General features: G+C 38.0%; 1 protein-coding gene across 1 annotated transcript; it reads left to right on the top strand.

Moving 5' to 3' along the window:
* Positions 1-1,320: 1,320 nt before the first annotated feature.
* Positions 1,321-20,674, top strand: LOC149820038 (uncharacterized). Its single transcript, XM_089982326.1, has 8 exons — positions 1,321-1,660; positions 11,920-11,951; positions 15,496-15,596; positions 15,731-15,803; positions 16,398-16,429; positions 19,597-19,687; positions 19,869-19,980; positions 20,064-20,674. The coding sequence occupies exons 1-8, from the start codon at positions 1,571-1,573 to the stop codon at positions 20,382-20,384; spliced, it is 852 nt and encodes a 283-aa protein (XP_089838452.1). The 5' UTR covers positions 1,321-1,570; the 3' UTR covers positions 20,385-20,674.
* Positions 20,675-21,513: the final 839 nt, after the last annotated feature.

Genomic DNA, 21,513 nt, shown 5'->3' with positions numbered 1-21,513 from the left:
GTAGAATTCTCAAGCACGATGCTTGATCTTCTCAAGGACGTTTTTTAGTATTCGCTGAATAATGATTTGTAGAAGTCCTCATAGCTGAATGACGATTCAGCTGTTTAGAGTTTTGAGGATCAACGATTTATCGATGGCGATTTGTGGTTAGTGCTTTGAGCTGCATAGCGATTTGTTTCAGTACTCGCTGGATAACGATTTGTGATAAGGCAGTTCAGGCGCATTGTAAGTTGTGCAAGATGTTTAGTCTTCTGCATTAAATGTGGGTCTCGTTCTCTATTTAAGGGATGAATGAGAGAGAGAAATAGAGAGCTGAAAAAGCAGAAAGAGAGTGTGAGGTAAACTTTTAGGGCACCGAAAGGGTGTATTGTGAACAAAGACGAGAAGTGTTGCTACACTTCTTTCAGGACAGCTTCGTGCGGCTGGTTCTTCAGAGTATTTATTCTTTGTTCTACAGTGAGGTATATCTTTTTTGTTATTTTCGTTACACCTCTATGTGTTTGTAAGGCTTATGCCTTTTAGCCACTTTGTAATCTTTGTTTGAAAATAGTGGAAGGTATTGACCTATTGGTCATCGTGGATGTACCTCAGATTGAGAAGGAATCATGTAAATCTTTGTGTGATGTTTTTGTTTTCGCTGTTGTTTTACCTTCTTTCATTATCATCGTTGTATTGCCTCCATCAATTCACACTCGTGGGAAAGCCACTTTTTTTTTATTTTCCCAACAATTTGTGCGTTAAGCACCCGATTGCTCTTCATCAGGCCTTGGCCCCACAACTGACAGGCCTGTCCCTGAGATGGACGGTGATCAGGTGGGTAATGTACAAATATTTGTGCAATCATGTTGCTCCTGATTTTTTAAGAGGGTCTGTGACATGACAAAGATAGATATGACAAACTAAGCCAATGCCACCAGGTCTTGTGCTCAGTGTAGTTTCTTTGGGTTATAAATATAAAAAAAACTTTTTTGAATTTTATCATCGTCAATAACCAAGCTAAGCTTAGTTCAAATATGAAAGTAATTATGTTTTTTAAATCGGTAAGGTTTTAGCAAGCACAAAGTTTCAAATTGAATTCAGACCACTTACAACTCACGTTATTAGACAGAGGTCCGAATAGTTTGGAGCCTGGTCAGGCCCCGGTCTGATCTGATGTGTGTTCGGATTCGTGGAATTGGGTGACATTAGAATCTAATTCCATTAAAAAAAATCCTGCTTATAATGGAAGAATTTTGATGGAATTGGATTCCAATTCCGTGAATCCAAACACATGTTCAGACGAATTAATGAGCCGGAACTAGTTTACCTGTCCCTGTCTAAACTGTGGCGGCTGAGCGGACGGGAGCATATTTCTCATCCTGATTCCGTTCTCACCTGCAGCCAATCCCCCGGGTCTCCTTCTCCATCTTTACACCTTTTTCTCGATACCCCATCTCCGATTTTTCCGTTTTCCTTCCCAATTCTGTGTTTTTGAGTTCGATCTTTGGGCGGTCTTGTCGTCTCCCTATCTCTTTCCCTACTTCGAACAAAAGGGGAGATTACCCAAATCCTGCATCTCGCTCCCGAGTTTATGGAGGAATTCGATCCCCGCAACAATGACGAAGAAACGGAGTCGATGGAGTTGGTGCTCTTTTATGTCAATGAATGCTACGTATATCTGGTACGCTGTAAAAATGCGACCTCATCAGAAAATTTATTCTTTTTTGTTGATTTTTATGAGTTTGGTTTCATGAATGCGGTTTTGGAGTGATGCGTATCGTTTCTTCTTGAAATTCTCCTCGATTTGGAATTATGGTACTCATGATTTTGTTATCATGTTATGATGCAAGTGTTTGTGTGTCCGATTTTTGAAGGATCGGTTGCTGCGGTCTTGTAATCTTATTGAATGCGTCTCAATGTGGAGGTGGAAATATTTGCTAAAGCATGAGACGCTGATTAATTGAAGTTGTTGGTTTGTTTTGGCTTGATCTTTTGAAAGACAAATCAAGGGAACAACAAAAATTTAAGCCCCATCCATCTAATCGTGTGTTCTATGTGAATTTGTGATAGAAAACTAGCATCATTGTGAGTGTTTATGTAGCCATGAGCACTACATGTCTCGGTTTATTTGTCTTATGGATGGATTATAAGCTGCTTCTGGTGGGCTTGGTGTCCTGTGAATGAGCTTGACTGGTTGGTTTTGTAGTTCATGGACTTAAAGAGGGTGTTTGGTGCAACATCGTATCCAGGAACGTCGGATAAACCAGGATGTTGCAATTTGCGCCAGTGCAGCTCAATGCATTATCTCAACTTATTCGACCCTTCTTGATGAGTGGGTAGAGTGTAGTCCTTTAAGTGAATCTAGCAGTCATTTACACGCAGTGGCTCTTATTGTAGTCGCCAGTGCACATTACTGGTTGAGGTTTTGCTTTTATGTTAATGTTTTTAACGTTCATCATATAATATGGCCTTCACCATGAAACACTTGTTCTGGAGCCAAGACTACTGCAGCTTACAATTTGCCTTGTCCATGGATCCTTGATTAATAGCTTCATGGTTTTCTATTCAGCTACTTTAACTGACCAGCTTGAAGAAAGGAGATGGTGCAATCATGCATCACCTAATGCTGACTAGTCATGGTGTTATGTTCCAGTAGATGTGAACTCTCTAGTTTCAATTTATTTTTGACCATGTCATTGTAGGCTTCATGCCAAGGAGCCATGTCAAGAATAATGTTCATAACTTGAATCTTTGGGTAGGAAACTTTGATTGATCGCTTCACAGTTCATTATTCTCATTTTTAACTTAAAACACCCAGATTAGATGTGTTACATCCATTCAATGGTCAATCATAATCATTTCTTGAGATTGGGTGCATCTTTTGCATGTTCTGCTTGTTAGCATATCTGGAACTTTGTCTCTGGATTTTGGTTTTGAATATTTGGTATACTTCAGGTGTAAACTTGAGTAATTCTCAGGACAAAAAAAAACCGATGCATTTGATTGAATCTGCTGGTGTTCCCTTGATGTTTTGATTCAATTGGAAAAAGGAGCAACGGTAAATGACAGACCTCAGTGAATCCAAGCTTGAACAAGATGGCATTTTTTAATCAATTTTGGGGCTATGCAAAATGTTATATTTGGTATATTTCTCTGAGCAATTGGCAAAAGCTAAATTTGGAAAATAAGTACAGAATTCTCAATTTACCATGCAAGTCCTTGATCCCCAAAGTACTTTCTTTGGATGTGAGGTGTTATTGTTCTTCACCCAGAGGAAGATTGACATGCAGAAGTTCAGTTGCTAATCGCACATAGTAATAGTACTGGCTGATGCTGCCTTCCAGCTTAGTTGGAGTGGTAAATGTTGTTGAAGTCGGCTAAGGTTTCTAGCAAAACAGAGAAAAGAGAGAGAGAGAGAGAGAGAGAGAGAGAGAGAATCGTATATGCTCATTAGGTCTAATCTCACTTAAATAGAGAGATTAGACTAAAATACCTTATTTACAATAATGCCCCTAACCTCTTGAGTAGTTACCAAACTACCCATATGCATATGCATATGTACAATGACTGCTTCTCAACACTCCCCCTCAAGCTGGAGCATATATATCAATAATGCTCAGCTTGTCACAACATTTTGAAAAATTTGAACTCGCTAAGGGTTTTGTGAAGACATCAGCAATTTGGTTCTCTGAAGATATGTGCTTGGTGCAAATGTACCCAGTTTGGACCAGGTCACGTACATAGTGACAATCCACCTCAATATGCTTTGTTCGTTCATGAAATACTGGGTTATTGGCAATATAAGTAGCAGCTCTATTATCACATATCATCTCCATAGGTAATGAGACTTTCACTTGAAGATCAGTCAACACAGATTTAACCCACATCATCTCAGCAGCAATTTGAGCCATAGCCCGATACTCTGACTCAACGCTCGACCTGGAACAACAGTTTTTTCTTACTTCTTCAAGTAACCAGATTCCCTCCAACAAACACACAGAATCCAATTGTGGACTTTCTATCAACAACCGACCCAGCATAATCTGCTGAATAGGCAGTAACATCTAAAGAAGGGTTTTGTTTAAACCATAGTCCTTTACCAGGGGAGAACTTTAGATATTTGAGAATCATCATTGCAGCATCCCAGTGAGTCTTTGTAGGTTTGTCCATAAATTTACTTATCTTGCTCATGGCTAAAGATATGTCAGGTCTGGTTACAGTCACATATAATAGCTTGCCAACCAAGGAACGATAACGGCTGCAATCGACATACTCGGATTTTTCATCAGACAGATGAGACTTGAGATCCATAGGAATCCTTGCAGGTTTGGCACCTAACATCCCTGTCTCCTTCAACAAGTCCAAGACATATTTTCGCTCTGACAGAACCAATCCTTCTTTACTTCTTGCAACTTCTATGCCTAAGAAATATCTGAGTGGTCCCAGATCCTTAGTCACAAAGTGTTTATGAAGATGGGACTTTGTGTCAAAAATGTCTTTTTCACTGCTTCCTGTGACTATAATGTAATCAACATATACTATCATGACCACAATCCCCGTGGAAGTCTTTTTAATAAAAAGAGAGTGATCTGAGGCAGATCGTACAAACCCAAATGCTGACATGACCTCGGCCAGCTTGGAGAACCATGCACGAGGACTTTGTTTGAGACCATAGATTGCCTTGTTCAACTTGAATACCTTTTGACACTCCCCCAGAACTTCAAACCCCAGAGGTTGCTGCATGTAAATTGTCTCCTCCAAGTCTCCATACAGAAAGACATTTTTTACATCAAGCTGACATAGAGACCAACCACGGTGCACTGCGACTGACAAAACAAGACAAATAGTCTCAAGATGAGCAACAAGAGAGAATATTTCAAAAAAGTTCACCCCATAAGTTTGAGTATAGCATTTCGCAACCAGGCGAGCTTTAAACCTTTCAATCGATCCATCTGAGTTATACTTAATAGTATAGACCCATTTACAATCAACAATATCAGCCTCGGGTGGAGGATCAACTAAGTCCCATGTTTTGCGAGAAAGCAGTGCATCCATTTCATCCTGCATGGTCGTCGCCCATTGGGGGTCCAGAAGAGCTTGATGATGATTGAGAGGAACTGATGCAGCAGATAATGCTAATACGAAATTCTTCATATTTTCACCAAGTCTTGCCTCGGAAACAAACTGAGAAATAGGATGAAGTATACATTGCCTTTTTCCTTTCCGAAGAGCAATAGGTAAATCACCATCAACAAGAGGATCGTCAGTAGGGTCAGGAATACTCACCTCTGCAGAAGCTGATGGCACAGGCATAGAGTTGGGTGGAGCTCGATGTGTGTACACCACAGGAGGATTTTTGTAACGAGACGGAGGCGGACTGGGAACAAGAGGCTCATGACTGCCAGACTCTAATGGAAAAGGAGAAACAAAAAGAGGAAAGGAATCACCTTGACTAGCATGTATTCTTGGAGAAGTACTAGAAAAATATGGGATAGACTCAAAAAAGGAAACATCCGCACTAACATACTCTCTCTGGGATATGGGATCATAAGACCGATATGTTTTTTGGTGCTTGGGATACCCAACAAAAACACATTTTATAGATTGGGATGACAACTATGTCACATGGGTGCGGGTGCGGGCGCGGGTGCGGGGATTCGGCACTTCCAAAAAACCCGGGTGCGGGGGTGCGGCAGGGGCAAAAATGTAATATATATATATATATATATAAAGGGGGTCGGGGAATAAGGGTTTTTTTTTTTATTTTGCAGCTGTCAGCTTCTGTCAGCAGCTGACAGACTGTCAGCAGCTGATTCAGCATAATTTTTTGAAAAAAAAATTCGAGAAGCCCATTTGGGCAATTTTTTTTTTTTTAAAAATGGACCTTAATGATCCTGGGTGCGGTCAACGCACCCAGGATCGGGTTGACCGCACCCGGTGCGGCACCCGCACCCGCGTCGAGTTGCGTTGACGCGGGTGCGGCACCCTCCTAGCCGAATCCCTGTGACATAGGATGACAATTTATCTCGGTTGGGACCAAGTTTATGAACAAAGCACACACAACCTATGTCACAGGGATTCGGCTAGCAGGGTGCCGCACCCGCGTCGATGCGACTCGACGCGGGTTCGGGTGCGGCACCGGGTGCGATCAACCCGATCCTGGGTGCGTTGACCGCACCCAGGGTCATTTCGGTCCATTTTTTTGGATTTTTTTTTTTAAAAAAATTTGCCCTACGAAATGGGCTGCGGAATTTAAAAAAAAAAAACTGCTGACAGCTGCTTGATGATGCTCTTGTTTTATAAAGGGGCACTTGTGTCCACAACATCTCACGAGCTTTGTTGGCATCCCAGATTCCCATGCTATTCCTGCCTCCAAACAATTAATTCGCAGTGTTGGAAAACACATTGTTAACTTGGAAATGATGATCCATCTTCCTCAAAAATTAAAATCAAAATTCAAGAGCCTTTTGAAGTATTTATCCTTCAAGGCTTCAACGATCCAGATCCTTCTTCGTCAAGGATTTTCTCTCTCCATAATTAATGATAATGATGATGGTAGCCTTGGTGGCTATTAGTATTCACTTTTCTCCTGACGAGATGTCGTAGCCTTGTGTAGACCTCTCTTTTCCACATGTCAAATCCAATAAATTTCTTTTAGCTGTCATCTGTGTGCAACTATATATAAAATGAAATTTGAAGAACCCTAGGCAGTGGCGTGGCAGTGGAGCCGTAGGCCTCGTAAAGACTCTCTCCAACAAACCACATCAAACCTTTGCTAATATTTTTTTTTGTGAAGACCAGGAAATTTCAGACATGATTGAATCATGACAGTCAGCAAAACGCAGCAGGCTGGGTCGATAACTGGACCCCGACCCGCGCCGGGGGAACCTACGGTATATATATATATTACATTTTTGCCCCTACCGCACCCCCGCACCCGGGTTTTTTGGATGTGCCGAATCCCCGCACTCGCACCCGCACCCATGTGACATAGCACACAGCCAAACACCTTTGGAGAGATAGGGAAAAGAGGAGCTTCAGGTCTGAGAATTTGAATGGGAATACAATCCCCCACTGAGGTTGAAGGCATACGGTTTATTAGGTATCTCGCAGTTAGAACCGCATCTCCCCAATAAGACACAGACATATTAGACTAGATCATAAGGCAACGAGCAACATTTAGAATGTGTTTATGCCTGCGCTCCACTACTCCATTCTGTTGCGAGGTATGAGGACAAGAAGTCTGAGGTTGGATCCTAATATTTTTGTAAAAATGTAATAATTCAGAGGATTTGAATTCAAGAGCATTGTCAGTGCGAACCACTTTGACGCAAGAATTAAATTGAGTTTGTATTTCAATAATCAAGGATTTGAGAATAATGGGGGCTTCAGCCCTATCTTTTAACAGGAATACCCAAGATAATCTGAAAAAATCATCTATAATGACTAAATAATAACGACACTTAGAACGACTAGGAATTCTACTTAGACCCCAAACATCAACATGAAGAAGATTAAACAAATTTTGACTTGAAGGACTCTGACTAGACGAAAATGAACTCCTATGATGTTTCCCAAGTTGACATTTTTCACACAACAGAGTCGTGGACGACGAGATGTGAGGAATAACTCTATGCAATTTAAGCAACAGAAGATGACCAAGACGATGATGCCAAAGCAGTGGACTAGAAGAGGACTCAACTGCCGAGTGAACAAAGCCAATTGGTTGGTGTAGATAATAGATTCCACCTTCCTCATAGCCTTCACCAATCGTCTTCCCCGTCAGCAAGTCCTGAAAAGTGCAACAGGCAGGATCAAATATTACTCGACAATTCAATTCCTTTGCAACACGACTAACAGATAACAAATTTTGAGGGAATGAAGGGGCATGGAGAACATTTGATAACTGAAGAATAGGGGAGATGGAGATATTTCTCTGGCCAACAATGGGAGAGAAACTCCCATCGGCAAGAACAACCTTTTTATGATTAGCAACACTATTCAAATTTGAAAAATCATATTTATTTCTACACAAATGGCTAGATGCCTCTGAATCAATAATCCACCTAGTACCTTGGTAAGATAATTCATCACCTACAAAACCTGCAATATCAGCCACGGGGGAACTAGATGGAAGATATGCCAACAGATCATCATACTCAGCACGAGTGAGTGTAACCGGATCACTATGAGGAACAGTGGGGGACTCGGGTTTGGCCACTTGTGTTGTAGGAACCACTTTAGCTGAAGATGCGGGAGGTCGTCCATTCTTGTCAAAACATCTATCTTCTAAATGCCCAAATCTCCCGCAATAGGTACACTGGAGCTTCCCTCATCCTCCCGTGCCTCGACCACGTCCACGACCTCGAGAATTAGGGAGAAAACCTCGGCCTCGGTCATAGAAGACAAACAGAGCAAAGGTTTGTGATTCCGATTGAGATGAAGAAAGGGACATGGCAAGCCTGCTCAGTCGATTATATGCCTCAGCAAGAGTGGGAACATCTGAGCCTGTCAACATCTGAACTTTGGCAACTAAGAATTCAGCTGACAAGCCAGTCAGGAACCGTGTGACCATGGTATGCTCCTCGTGTAGTTTTTGTTTGTCACAACATAATGGTCTATGAGCATTTAGTCTCTTAAAAGCTGCCTTAACGGAGGCATAATACTGGGCTAGAGTTTGCTCTCCTTACTGCAATTTATAGATCTCCTGTTCTACTTAAAGAATACAACTAACATTAGTTTCTTGAGAATAGGTGTCTTGCAAATTATCCCACATTTCTTTTGCAGAGGTGTAATAAATAAGCTCGTCGGCTACGTGAGGTTGCACACTACTCATAATCTAAGACATGACAATATCATTGTCCTCTTCCCATGTAGTATACTTTTCAGTTTTGTCCTTAGGCTCATTTTCCAACAAAATATGTTTTCTACGATGCCCTGAAAAAGACATCATGAACGTACGCGACCATCTAGCATAGTTAGTCTCATCCAACTTTACAGATGATCCATATGAAAATGGGTTTGCAAAGGCTTTATAATCAGACACAGTTTCGGTCTTCATGTCTGACTTCTGCATTTCAGTCATGGAAATACAACCACACACAACTACCAACTGCTGAAAACTTGGATCTAACGTGGACACCAATTACCAACTGAGAAGCCATCTCTACCAGATTTTAATCATACTGATAAAATCTGATATGAAAAAAAACTGTAATACGCAATTCAGATTCAAAACTAACGTGTGTACCAACTACCAACTGGGAAGCCGACTCTACCAGATTTTAATCACCCTGATAAAATCTGAACTATTCACCTTTAAAAAAAACTACAACAAGATGCATACCACGACCACAAAAAAAAATTATGACAACCTGCATACCACGACTGCATCATGATGGAGACTGCAGACCTTTTCGACATCCACACAACCATCATCAGCCACCATCGACACGGTCGGGGTCTCCCTGCTGCTACGCGCACATACTGCTTCTACACGCACAACGCACGGTCGGGGGTCTCTCTGCTACTACACGCACGCTGGCACACAACGCCACCCGATCATGTTCCTGCTGGCTGGAGAGGTTCCAGATCGTTGTACACTCTGTACACAGCGATCGTTGTAGTCACTGCACGCAGCGCCACCCGATCTGCGTTCCTACTGGAGAGGCTTCAGATCGTTCTTCACGATGTACACAGCGCCATCCGATCAGCTTGTGGATCGATCAAGTCAGACGCTTAGAGCTACGTCCTGCTTTGATACAATGTTGAAGTCGGTTAGGGTTTCTAGCAAAACAGATAAAAGAGAGAGAGAGAGAGAGAATCGTATATGCTCATTAGGTCTAATCTCACTTAAATAGAGAGATTAGACTAAAACACCTTATTTACAATAATGCCCCTAACCTCTTGAGTAGTTACCAAACTACCCATATGCATATGCATATGTACGGTGACTGCTTCTCAACAAATGTTATGCCAGCAATTTGTTCTTGGCTATAGATCTTTAAGTCAGTACCTTTTCTTGAAAGTGTGATCGAGTATGTGCAAGATGAACTGCACAAAAAGAAACATTATCTAATTTTTCCTTTTGTGGATTGTGGAATAGGTTTTTATTAGTGATAGCTGTTGATCACTTGAGTTTGAGTCATTTTGACCCTTACATAAAGCTATTCACCTGTATAAGTTTCAACAGTGGTGATGGAGATTTTGTCTCACTGGATAATGATTATCCAACATCATTCATCAATTAAAGAAACTTTATCTTGGCTTCAAGTAGATGCACTAAAAGCCCATTCTTTCCTTTGTTTGATGTGGGTTATGCTTGTCAACGGGATTAAAGGCCTATGAGCAAACTTAAGTATAAAACAGTTACGTGCTAGAAGAAGAGAAAGGAATTTTGAATATTTAATGTAGAGCTACTGGTTCCTACACTGTGTACATGCGTGGAGTACCCGTTTGTATAATTTATGGTTATGCTCGTCTAAATCATGTTTTTTTTGGGCCACAAATTTGCATGTTATCTCTTAGCATATGGTGGTTTTATATTTTTTCTCATATAATTTTGGTGTCGGATCTTAATGAGATGCAGTGGAAATCAACAAAAATGTGAAAGCACAATAAAGAAATTAATATTTGCAACTCCAAGACTCTTTATTAAGGCATAATGGGATGAAATGGTGCTTCAAAAAGCATAAACTTGGGATCACCCCTCATTATGTAAGATGGGAAGTAGCCACTTCATAAAGTCAAGCCTTTGATTTATTTATTGTGTAGATATTTTTAAGCTGATGTGTCCAAAACCTTTCAGGCGATCAATCTTTTTGAAAGAATCTGTCTAAAACCGTAAAAGATCTCAATGTTTAAAGTATCATAAATGAATTAACTAAATCAGAAGCAAATGGGAAATGGCACTTAGTTATTGGGATTTTATGTGATATTTGGAAATAGGAATTGAAGATGTGGCTCATATATATCATGCTTATTTATGACAAAAACCAAAGTTCAATTAAGATGAGGGAATTTTATTTTTATGTTGGTAAAAAATGATGGCTTCTTGTTTTGATATGAGAATGTGCTTGCTATCTCTAAATCTGCCGTGCTTATAGAAGAAATGGGGAATGGGAGGATGGGATAGGGGACCAAAGATTTTGATCATTTGCACTTTTGGGTGGTTTATGGGATTTTTACGAGTCACATTAAATAAAAGTATTCTAAGAAAGGGTGGAAGAGGGGATGGGTTGGATTTAGTTTGTTGTGAGGACTTATGCACGATTTCAGATAAGACGACGTCCTTAACATTTTAAATTTCTCTTATACACAGGTTTTTGTTTTTGTTTTTTAAATAGTATGCATCCTAGAAAATCTAAAAGGTCAGAATCTCTCTTTCTACGGTTCACAGGTTGAATATGCATGAGCCTTTTCTGTGTATATATCTCCTGTATGTGGTTTTTTAATCCTTGCTTGTGCAATATTAGTGCTTGTATCAGCATCTAGGTTGCATATATCACCATTATTCCTCCTGCTTTTACTATTGCTATGAGGTACTATGATTCTTTTTTCCAGTTATCTGCATCAGGATTTAGACATTTTCACTGTTTTCTTTGTTTGCTTGATTTGGTTGTTGTTTGCCATGATAACTTGGTTGCTAAGCTTTGGTAGCATCAGCCTGCATGGGTTCCATTGCAAAAAGAAAAACTATCTAAAAGTTTAGTTAATTATATTAAGAACTTATGTGCTTTTCTTAGTATGTTATCTTTACTTGATTCTTGCTGCATGGGTTCCATTACAACATTATCTACTTGAAACTCCAGCTAATGATATTTAAATACTTCTTATGTGCTTCTTTCTTTTAGCGTGAGAGTTTTTTTCTAGATCTTATTGTCATGGTTCATGTTAACTGACAATATCCTGCTGAATTTATTTCTTTCATGTGTTTGATAGATACCTCCAAGGAAAAGTGCAGCCTCTTACAGGTAATATTACTTGCATGTCTTTTATAAGCAGTTATGTGTTGCTTGTTCAAGCAATTGCTGCAAACCTTTTATTTGATTGGATTTAGATGTTTTGTTGCTATTTTAAGAGCAATAAGTAGGTCCTGAACAGTTTTATCTCCTAAGCCATTCTAAACGGCTTCAAAGGGCAAACTTTGTGTTTGCTTAATCTTACAGATATATTCTTTATATCTTATTTAGCAGTAAACATGTACTAGATTAGGCAATGTTTCTTACTTAGATATATTTTTACTGCAATAAAAAGGTCAACAGATCATATTGCATTAAAACTTGATAAAATAAAAAACAAATTTTCTCATTAAATTGATTCTATCAGAACCAATTTTTAGTAAATAAGCAATGATAAATGTGTCTACGGGTTTAGATTAAGCAAAAACCCTGTAGCTATGTTTCTAAGAAGTGTTTAGGATGCTTAGGACGTAAAAGTGTTTAGAGCTACTAATTTTCTGTTATGTTGATGATTTCTTTGTTACATTTGACATGTTTTGTGCATGGATCTGTCTGTGACTCTGTGTATATGGACAAGCAAGTATGCTTTTGGCATAGTTGATGTAAGTTCCAATCATATAGAATAACTTATGAAGCACAAGTCATGGAGGGCTTATACTATGGTCGAGTTGTTTTTAGTAATTGTTACCCATGACTAAAAATAATGAGGGCATAACCACCTTAAACTCGTATGGAGCCAATAAGGTTGTCAATCCGCTGTATCTGTATGTTGGGGTGGTTAGAAACCTGGCTTGAAACAAGAAATGCCACTAGGTTAGCGAATTACCTTGATAAGTGGAGTTATCTTGTTATCCAACTTCTAACAAAGGTTGCAGAAGAGGGAAGTATAATGATGAGCAATGTGCGAAGCAGAACTGAGGAAAGCAACTAGGAGGTGAATTAAGAAGTTTTGCAAATTCATAAGAGTCAATGTTGTATTATATGACACTTCTAATGCATATAAGAGGTGTTAACTTTATTCTTTTTGGGTTTTTTAAAAACATAAAGTTTATGTTATTATGATACTTACGGTATCTAAAATCATTTCCTTATTTTTTGAATATTTGATCATAATTAGTCTATTTTATGTGTAAATATAAGGACAAAATCTGTTTGTTAATAGTACTATAATAACTAGTATGCAACAAGTAATAGATGAGCATTATCATCACACACTTATTAATTGCATACAATTAAAGAAAGTACACAATAGTCTAGATGTTCTTCTATGACAAAAAAAGTTTTAAACAACTTTATCTTGAACTATTTTTTCACTGAATAACCTAAAACGCCCTTGTGTTTAACAAAAATTAAGGTAGTTCTTGTGTTCTAAGGAATTATAGAAAATGATGGTTTATTCCTCAACCTAATTAATATAGGTCAACTATGGTTCTCTTCTTATAGGGTTCACAACCATTAAATTGTGTGAACCTATCACAATCATTTCGGAAACTCAAGTATGGAAGATCCTGGGGGCGGTTTCTCCGTGTAAATATCAGCAAAATAAAGGAAATTAGGAGAAATTAGAGGTTCTCATCAACTTTTCGTTTATTGCCTGTTCATGTTGTAGTTTTAGATATGTTGATTGTCTTACTGATATTGTTGGGTATTTGATGAACTTGTGTTTCTGGCTTATTGAGATTGTGTTAACATAATTAGCTGTTTTTAATTTGAAATTTATGTGAAATTTTCTAATAAACAAGTACTTTGAATGAGGCTACTTAAAACATTTCAATATATTTGTTAACTTGATCTAATTTTAAGTTAAGCAGGTCTATATCCCAATTAGTTGTATAAATGGTTACTTGCCCAATCAGTATCCTTTGAAATTTTGTTTCAAAGTATATTCATTTCCAGAATGCTACGGGACATTCAGAATTATCAACCAGATAAACAGTGAAAATAATTCAAATCTGTGGCAATTCTTCGATGCCATTAATCCAGTTTCTTTTCAATTTTAAGCCTTCCAACACCTAAACTCTCAGACTCCCTAGCCTAGCACACCTATCCATACCCTACTAGAGCCTAGACCCAAAACCTAGATCTAAATCCTTATCTCACTGGTCCTGGAGCCTCTGCCTAGCCGAAGCTTTGTCTGTCTGCCGTTATGTTCGTTGTTGTCATCATAGAAAGGACTACCTAAGCCCGAGATGAGACTTATATTCATTGATTTTCTCATTTTATTTGTTTATTTTACTTGATTAAGCGTGGATTTGTTTAACTGTTCATATATTATTCTTGTTTGATCTTTTTTAGCCTTACTGGTGTCTCTACATCATCACACTCATTTTTTTTATGTTTCACGTATGAGGTACGTGGTGCTGCATGCTAAAGTTTGAATCAAAGGGGAGTTGAAGTTCCTGGTAAGATTGATCCCTTCTCAGTGGAGAAGGAAAGACACTCAACTTGTAGGCGGGGATCCCCATCTCCTTCAACCAAAAACCCAGATCCATTTCAAAAACCCTACTTGTCAAAACCCCATCGGATCCATTGTTCACAGTCACAGTAGGCTCTGACTGGAAGAATCTCTCATTATGACAGACCTCAACCAAGGAATTTGTATGTCAAGAAACAATTTAGGTTTCTCAAAACAAAAGTGCTTTCTTCATCAGGAAACATTGCCATTAGATGGAGAGCAATCCTACCTTCTCAAATAAATAACTAGACTTCTGAAATGAATAGAGATAAAAAAAATAGACCTATATATATATATATATAAACAACTGAAGGATTCTAAAGCAGTTATCCAAAATATAAAAATGCTAAATACATAGATCATAGATACTAGATAGCCTGAAAATGGGGGACAATACCTCTATTTTTAAGTGTAAAGCTAGATCCTGAACCTAGATCTAGTGGATTCTGGGACAGATGCCATGAATTGGATCTTATCCAGATCCAATTAACTCAAGGGACAACTTGGATCTAGATCCAAGTTAAGAGTGACAAGTAGGGTCCATATCCATGTCTAAAAGCAACAAGTGAGGTTTGGACGGCAATCTGGATTGGATTTGGGTCCAAATTCAGATCCAAACAGGGCAAATGTCTTGTTTCAGCCATAACTTTTGATCTTGATGTCCATTTGAGGTAATTTTTGGTCCGTTGGAAAGCTTATGATGTCCTCTTCAATTCTTCTTTTTGGATAAAAAGCTTGAAAACATCATTTTCCAGGCCAAAAATTTAATTGAAGTAGATCCAGTTGTTTTGAAAAAGCATCCGTGTTTTGAGAAAATAGTCACTTGGACAAAAAATGGGGTGTCTACAGTGGCAAAAATGAGTCTTTCATTAATTCTACTGCAGTCTATAAATGTGGTTGGAGTTTTTTTTAGCTATCTGCTTTGCAACTTGAGAACACTGAGATAACATCACGTATGACATCTAAATTTAAAACTAACCTTGCTATTCAAATTACTGTACTGACTTTTACATGAGTGCGGATCTAAGTTCAATTTTTTTTAACATGAGATTATAACTTTTACCATGGTGCTTATTGGATGGAAGATTTTGATTGTTTTAGGGCTGATGAATGGAATATAAACAAATGGGAGTGGGAGGGGGTATTGAAAGTTATCAGCAAAGGAGAGGAATGCATAATAAGACTTGAAGATAAATCGACAGGTGTGGTGTGATGTAGTCATGCTCTGTTGAATAAAGAATTTACGAAAATGTGTTTTGTTCTTCCTAGTAATTTTTTTCCTCTTTGTCTGTCATGATTGATTATTTCTATTAAGATTTACAGTACTCTGACACAGGGGAGCTCTATGCTCAGGCTTTTTTAAGAAAGGGGGAGCCACATCCAGTGGAGTCTGTAATAGATAGTAGCAGGTTAAGTTCTCATAATTGTCCTAGTTTATTTTATATGTTTTCTTCAATTGTAACACCAATTCGATCTTCATTCAACAGTAGAACACCTCCTTATTAGATATCCCTATTAAACTGTATTTGATTGCATACCTATTTTATTGGAAAGTTGAAAGCCTATATTTGTGTTCTTATGCTATTTATGGCTTTGTTCCTATCATCTTTACAGCCTAGTGTTTTGAGAGTTAATTGTCAAAACTCAAAGGATGGTAACTTTAGGGTAGTTTAGTAATTGTGTATTCCCCTTTCTTTTGTTTTTAGTTTTTTTCCTTTTTAATGATAAAATAGATGTGGACTGGACTCAAACTTTGAGTACAACTCTAACCATTACCAAAAGACCATAAATTTCTGGAGACAATGATATCAACTTCCAATTTCTAAAATAATGAAAAGTGACTTGTTACAGCATCATTCTTTGATCAGAGAGGGATAAGTTTGTATCTTAATTGTCCATCTTTTGCAAAATTTTGATGCATATCTCTTTTATAGTGAACTAATGCTGATTCTTATATTATTTCATGTAATCATCTTCATCTGATCTTTTTATTTCTTCTGCAGATACTTTGTTTTACGGGTTGAAGAGAACTTTGGTATCATCTCAATCCTTGTTTAAAATTTATTCCAAAAATGTCGAGTTCTGCATGTGCTTGCTTTGCTTTCTTACATTTTAGAGTTTGGGTTTGACAAAGCCTTATCTTTCACTAGAGATGATATTCTATATCTCCGGAAGTTTTTGGGCATCTATAATATCATGTTGGATGTTGCTATTCTGTAATCTGACCTTTTATTATGCATCTGTTACTGGCAGCAATGCATTGTCTTATCCTCTTATTTCTCTTTAATTTTTTTGTACATTTCCAATGGCCTAGAAAATGACAACATTACCAATCTCTAGAAGCAACTTCCTTTCTTCAGTTCACATTTGCTATATGTATAGTTCATTGTTGTAAATATTGTACCGTAACTATGGGAAAACTGTATCGGGTGTATCGTACGATACACCTTCGATGCATTTTATAAAGGGCCGAACCATAAAAATTTTTTTTTTTTGGGTTTTAAAGACCTCTTGAGGGCCAAATTCCTCATTTTTGTAGAGGCCACTAGATTATCATTGACCCGTATTGGATAGGAGATGAGAACATGATCACATTCAGTTTTGGGTCATTCCTCTTTAGAGGTATGGAATTGATTTTGTATGCTGCATATGACAATGATAAGTTTTATTTTGCTGGGGGATTTAAGTGTAGGCATGATAGTCAAATGATAGAGGCGGCCTGCTGTGATCGGTTTTTTGATTTCCCAGAAGGAACCAAGGTGCAGATTCTGTCCAATAACTCTCGCTGGTGCAGGGTACTTACAGCAGTGATTGAAGGGCGTCCAGCCCCACCTATTGCTGTGTCGATTTCCACATATTTTCATATTGACTCATGCTTGTGTAAAGAGCTTTTATTGGCTATGGGGCATATTCTTTCATTTTTGCGTTCATGTGATTCATTGTATTGGAAGGATAAGCCCCTGGATTGGCTTCCTTTTTGGGGAGATGGTATGCGATTTTTCATTTCAATTTTAATATAAGTCGGGGTAACCCCCAAGCATTCCTATTAAAAAAATGCATATTTTAGTATATAATTTATAATTAATGTAATGACCCCAACTCGTACCCGTTAAAAAGTAGCGATTTTTTTTTTAACATTTGCGGAAACATTCCCATAGACCCCGAGCCTTTACAGTTATAACACATCCACAACCACAAGGAATCTTATACTACCATCATCCAAACCAAACCAACTTTATTAATTGAATTCATATAGTCTGAAAGCATGTGCAAAAGAATATAAATAAAGCAAAATGTGGAGTCACGTTGTCTCTAAAAGAATCCGCCAAGCAGTTGTGTAGCTCTCGTAGCTTCTCGCAATCATAGGTCCCTTTACTGGGCCTCAAAGACTATGAAAGACACAAAAATAAGGGTGTCAGAATCAAAGATCATATGTACAGGTCCCTTTAATGAATCAAATAAGTAAAAAAAACACAAATAAGATTCATGCAATATTTTAAAGGAATGCAACTATAACAAATTAATCATCCATGCCTTAGAGAACAATTGTTAAGTAAAAGAAAACAATGATTAAACAATAGAGAACATCAATTAAGCAATAGGAAACATTTATCATCAAGTAGGAAACAAATATCATGCAATCATTAATTTAGCACAAGTGAGGGAACAAGTAAATATACATGATCTAATGCATAACAAAAATATGTATGAATAAATTATTATCTTTTATTAGAGTTTTTTTTTATATGCATGTCTCCTATGTCACACAAACTCTTCTAACAGGACATCACACCCGCACCCAGGTGGGTGCGACACTTGAACGCAGATTCCTTTGTGTTAGGTGAAGTTAATCGTACTGAAGTCCATTTTTATCCAAAAGTAGATTCAGTTAACCCTAATCAAGTCTATTTTTATTTATATTATATGTATAAATACATAAATGCACACAAATACACATAGTGTTAACTTAAAACTGTTAGAAATTTTATATATATATATATATATATATACTCCTCGTACCTAAGTTTTTTTTAAAGTGCTGCACCCATACCTGCACCCCTATGTGACACACAGAAGACGACTCTCTCTCTCTCTCTCTCTCTTAGTCTTACATTATTTTTGCAAGTTCACATAAATAAAGCTCAAAAGAAGAGAAATGTGGTCCTCCATTTCCTGCTTTATGGTGAGCTCAATTTCCTTGACACAAACAAAACAAGTCATTCATCATCAATTTATACCAGTGATTTTGGATTTTCTTGAGCTCATGATTGCATAAATGATGCTTTAAGCCTGCTTGGGCTCATAGGTACTTGGTCAAAGTTAAGAAAACCTTAGGGTGCATTCTATTTTTGTTTGCTTCCTTTTATTTTCTTTCTTTTCTTTTTTCTTTATCAATTTGGCTTCACTCAAGTTTTTCAAAGGATTTGCTCCTAGGATGCAAGAATGTTGTTTGCAATAGTTGAGGCTTCATTCTACGCGATCGTAAACTTGGATGTCTTTAAAATAAGCTCACAACTGAAGTTTGGAGCAAGGTTGCCATACTAGGAAACGGGAAACGATACGAGAAGCAGAAGCGAGAAGCGATGCATTTTTAAATGTATAGGAAGTGGGAAGCAAGGAATAAAAAAAAGACAATATAAGAATTGAATGGGAATCAAAATGGAACGCAAATAAAAGTAACTATTCTTAAATTTCATAATTTTTTAGTGTAAGAATTAATTTTTTAACAAAATCTAAAAATGATGACTGCCAATTTAGAGAAAGCACATGAAAGTGAATGAGAAGGTAGAGAGGAACCACATAAAAAACATGAAAAGTAGAGTGGGATAACATATAATAAGAATAGATGAAGTGTGTGGAAAGCATATGAGAAGCGTGAAAAAATTGTGATTCTTATTAAGTTTCAGAAGCAAGGAGTATCATGCTTCCAAAGTGAGTTTCCGAGAAGCGAGTTTCCCACCTATCTAGGAAGCTTCTGGTAACTCTGGTTTGGAGCTACAAGTTTGAATAGAGAAGTTTTACATGCTACACAAGCCTGAAGTAAGTCATGTTTTTAAATAAGTTTGAGATCCTGCTGTTTGCAGGGTACTGTCAATTTCATTTGTTATTAAATGCCCATTAGTTACATCACGTTTTTGCTTCAGATTTGCAATCATATTTCATCAATTCTGTACATGTCTCATTTATTTCTGATTCATGCAGATGGTCGTGTACGGCATGCATTCATTGGAATTGGTTTCCGAGAAAGACCTCAAGCTTATGATTTTCAAGCTGCACTTCATGACCACATGAAGTATCCTCCAATTACTCATCTTCATATGCAGAGTTGCTATGTTCATTAATCCAAATGATAGCTGAAGATATGAGAGATCAAGCTTTATATTTCTAGCTGCCTCTGAATTTAACATGGATTAATAGGATAATATTAGATCACAGCTTCTGTTTGTGATTGTTTCTCCGTAATAACAAGAAAGATATTTAAACAAAAAGCAAGCTGCCGAGGAGATGGAACAGAATTATACTTCAAAGGCATCTGTGGATTACAGTCTGAAAGAAGGCGAGAAGCTCGTGCTCCACATAAGAAATGTTAGAATTCATGCCTTCATGTAGGTCATAGATATAATAAACAGTTGCAACTTTCCTGAAACTGACACCAAGTTGTCTTGCAGCAGAACAGAGCTTGCAGTGTGAAATCTGCCTTCTTTGAACAACATCACAGTGATCTCTCACCAGATGACAAGCAACAAATCAAGGAGCCAAGAGTTGGTCTTAAACCACCTCCACCTCCGCCACCAAAAGTGCAGATTCCCCCCTCCAATCCTGTTCAAATATTACCAAACTATCAGTCTGGTTTGAGGACCCAGGGGAGTCTTGACGATTCGTTCCCACATTTTACGGAAGAATCAGAGGCCAAAGAACTCTCTAGTGCATCAAAGGAGAGCCCACAACAAAATTTAGAGGATGATTTCGGTGATTTTCAGACAGCATAGTGATCCCAATGCTTACACAACTTCCATAGTTGAACACTTTTATATGTTATACCCTTTGCTTTTGTTCCAAGATTTTGCCTGGATTAATCACTACATATACTCAGGTAAGCAAGGGCAAAAGTCTTGTGTTAGGTTATTGTTTGGAGATGGACCTGTGCTTCCTGGCCTGGTTCACCAAAGATTGCCATTTCTATAAGACTAATCAAACTTTTGCTGAGCTTGGTCAGGTTACCCCGTGTATCAAATTGACTTGGTGTTTGAAGAGATCATAGCTTGCATGATTCTTTGAATTATGTCCTCTCATCCTCAGGCCTTTGCCTGTTGTGCCCGTTGTGATTGTGAATGTTTTTAACCTGCATCATTTACCTTCTCCTATTTCTTGGGGACTATGAAGCAGCCTGTTGTTCAGATGTGGCAATTCCAACCATTCGGCCTGCATGTCGAGCATTACGTTTTCATGTTTTAATTGAACACTTTCCATATTTTATTATGATCAAGGGAGTTATTCTTTTTACCAAACATATGGAGATCAGGTCACAATCTTATAATAATAATAAGAGATCTTTCTCAATCAATCCCCTTGTCCTTCATTCTTCGAGAATCAGAAAAAACCTTTTCAAACTTGAATTTGTCCATTTGGAATCTGATTTCTTTTCTTTCCAACCAAATTCTAAAGTTTAAGAATGGAGATCATGGCTTTTACTAAGCTTAGGAGTTGAGAAGACCTCTTGACTTGCACGTCTGACAAGTGATGATAAATGAAATACAAAGTTTTTTTTATCAAGGAACTTTTTTTTTTGTAACTAGAGAAAAAACTGCATCGTTCACTGAGTTCATTGGCATGAACGTCTGCTTTTGCCCACCACAGGGTACACCCAGTTTCCGCTTGCGGTAAAAGGCGTGCACCTGCAGGTTCTGAATTAGCGCCAATGGTTAAGTTTTGCAAACATATCAGATGCACTAGCTTCTCCTTCACTAATAGATAATAGGTCTGTTCAGATCCAAATTTGTTTGTTTTGGAGCACCTGCAGCTGCACTTGTACATACACGATCAGCACACGCTCAGATTGCTCACATTATTGAAAGGTAAAATATTTAGCCAAATTAGGTTTAATGCTGTATGAATGGA

This window comes from Nuphar pumila, chromosome 12 (genome assembly GCF_984573655.1).
Source record: "Nuphar pumila chromosome 12, dmNupPumi1.hap1.1, whole genome shotgun sequence".
NCBI classification, from domain to species: domain Eukaryota; kingdom Viridiplantae; phylum Streptophyta; class Magnoliopsida; order Nymphaeales; family Nymphaeaceae; genus Nuphar; species Nuphar pumila.
The sequence above is the reverse complement of the archived record's forward strand: the minus strand, read 5'-3'. Positions and strand labels throughout refer to the sequence as shown.

Coding starts and splice junctions, on each gene's coding strand:
- LOC149820038 (XM_089982326.1), top strand. CDS start 1,571: ATGGAGGAATTCGATCCCCGCAACAATGACGAAGAAACGGAGTCGATG. Junction 15,597..15,730: donor ACTTGAAGATAAATCGACAG/GTGTGGTGTGAT, acceptor ACTCTGACACAG/GGGAGCTCTATGCTCAGGCT. Junction 15,804..16,397: donor TCTGTAATAGATAGTAGCAG/GTTAAGTTCTCA, acceptor TTTCTTCTGCAG/ATACTTTGTTTTACGGGTTG.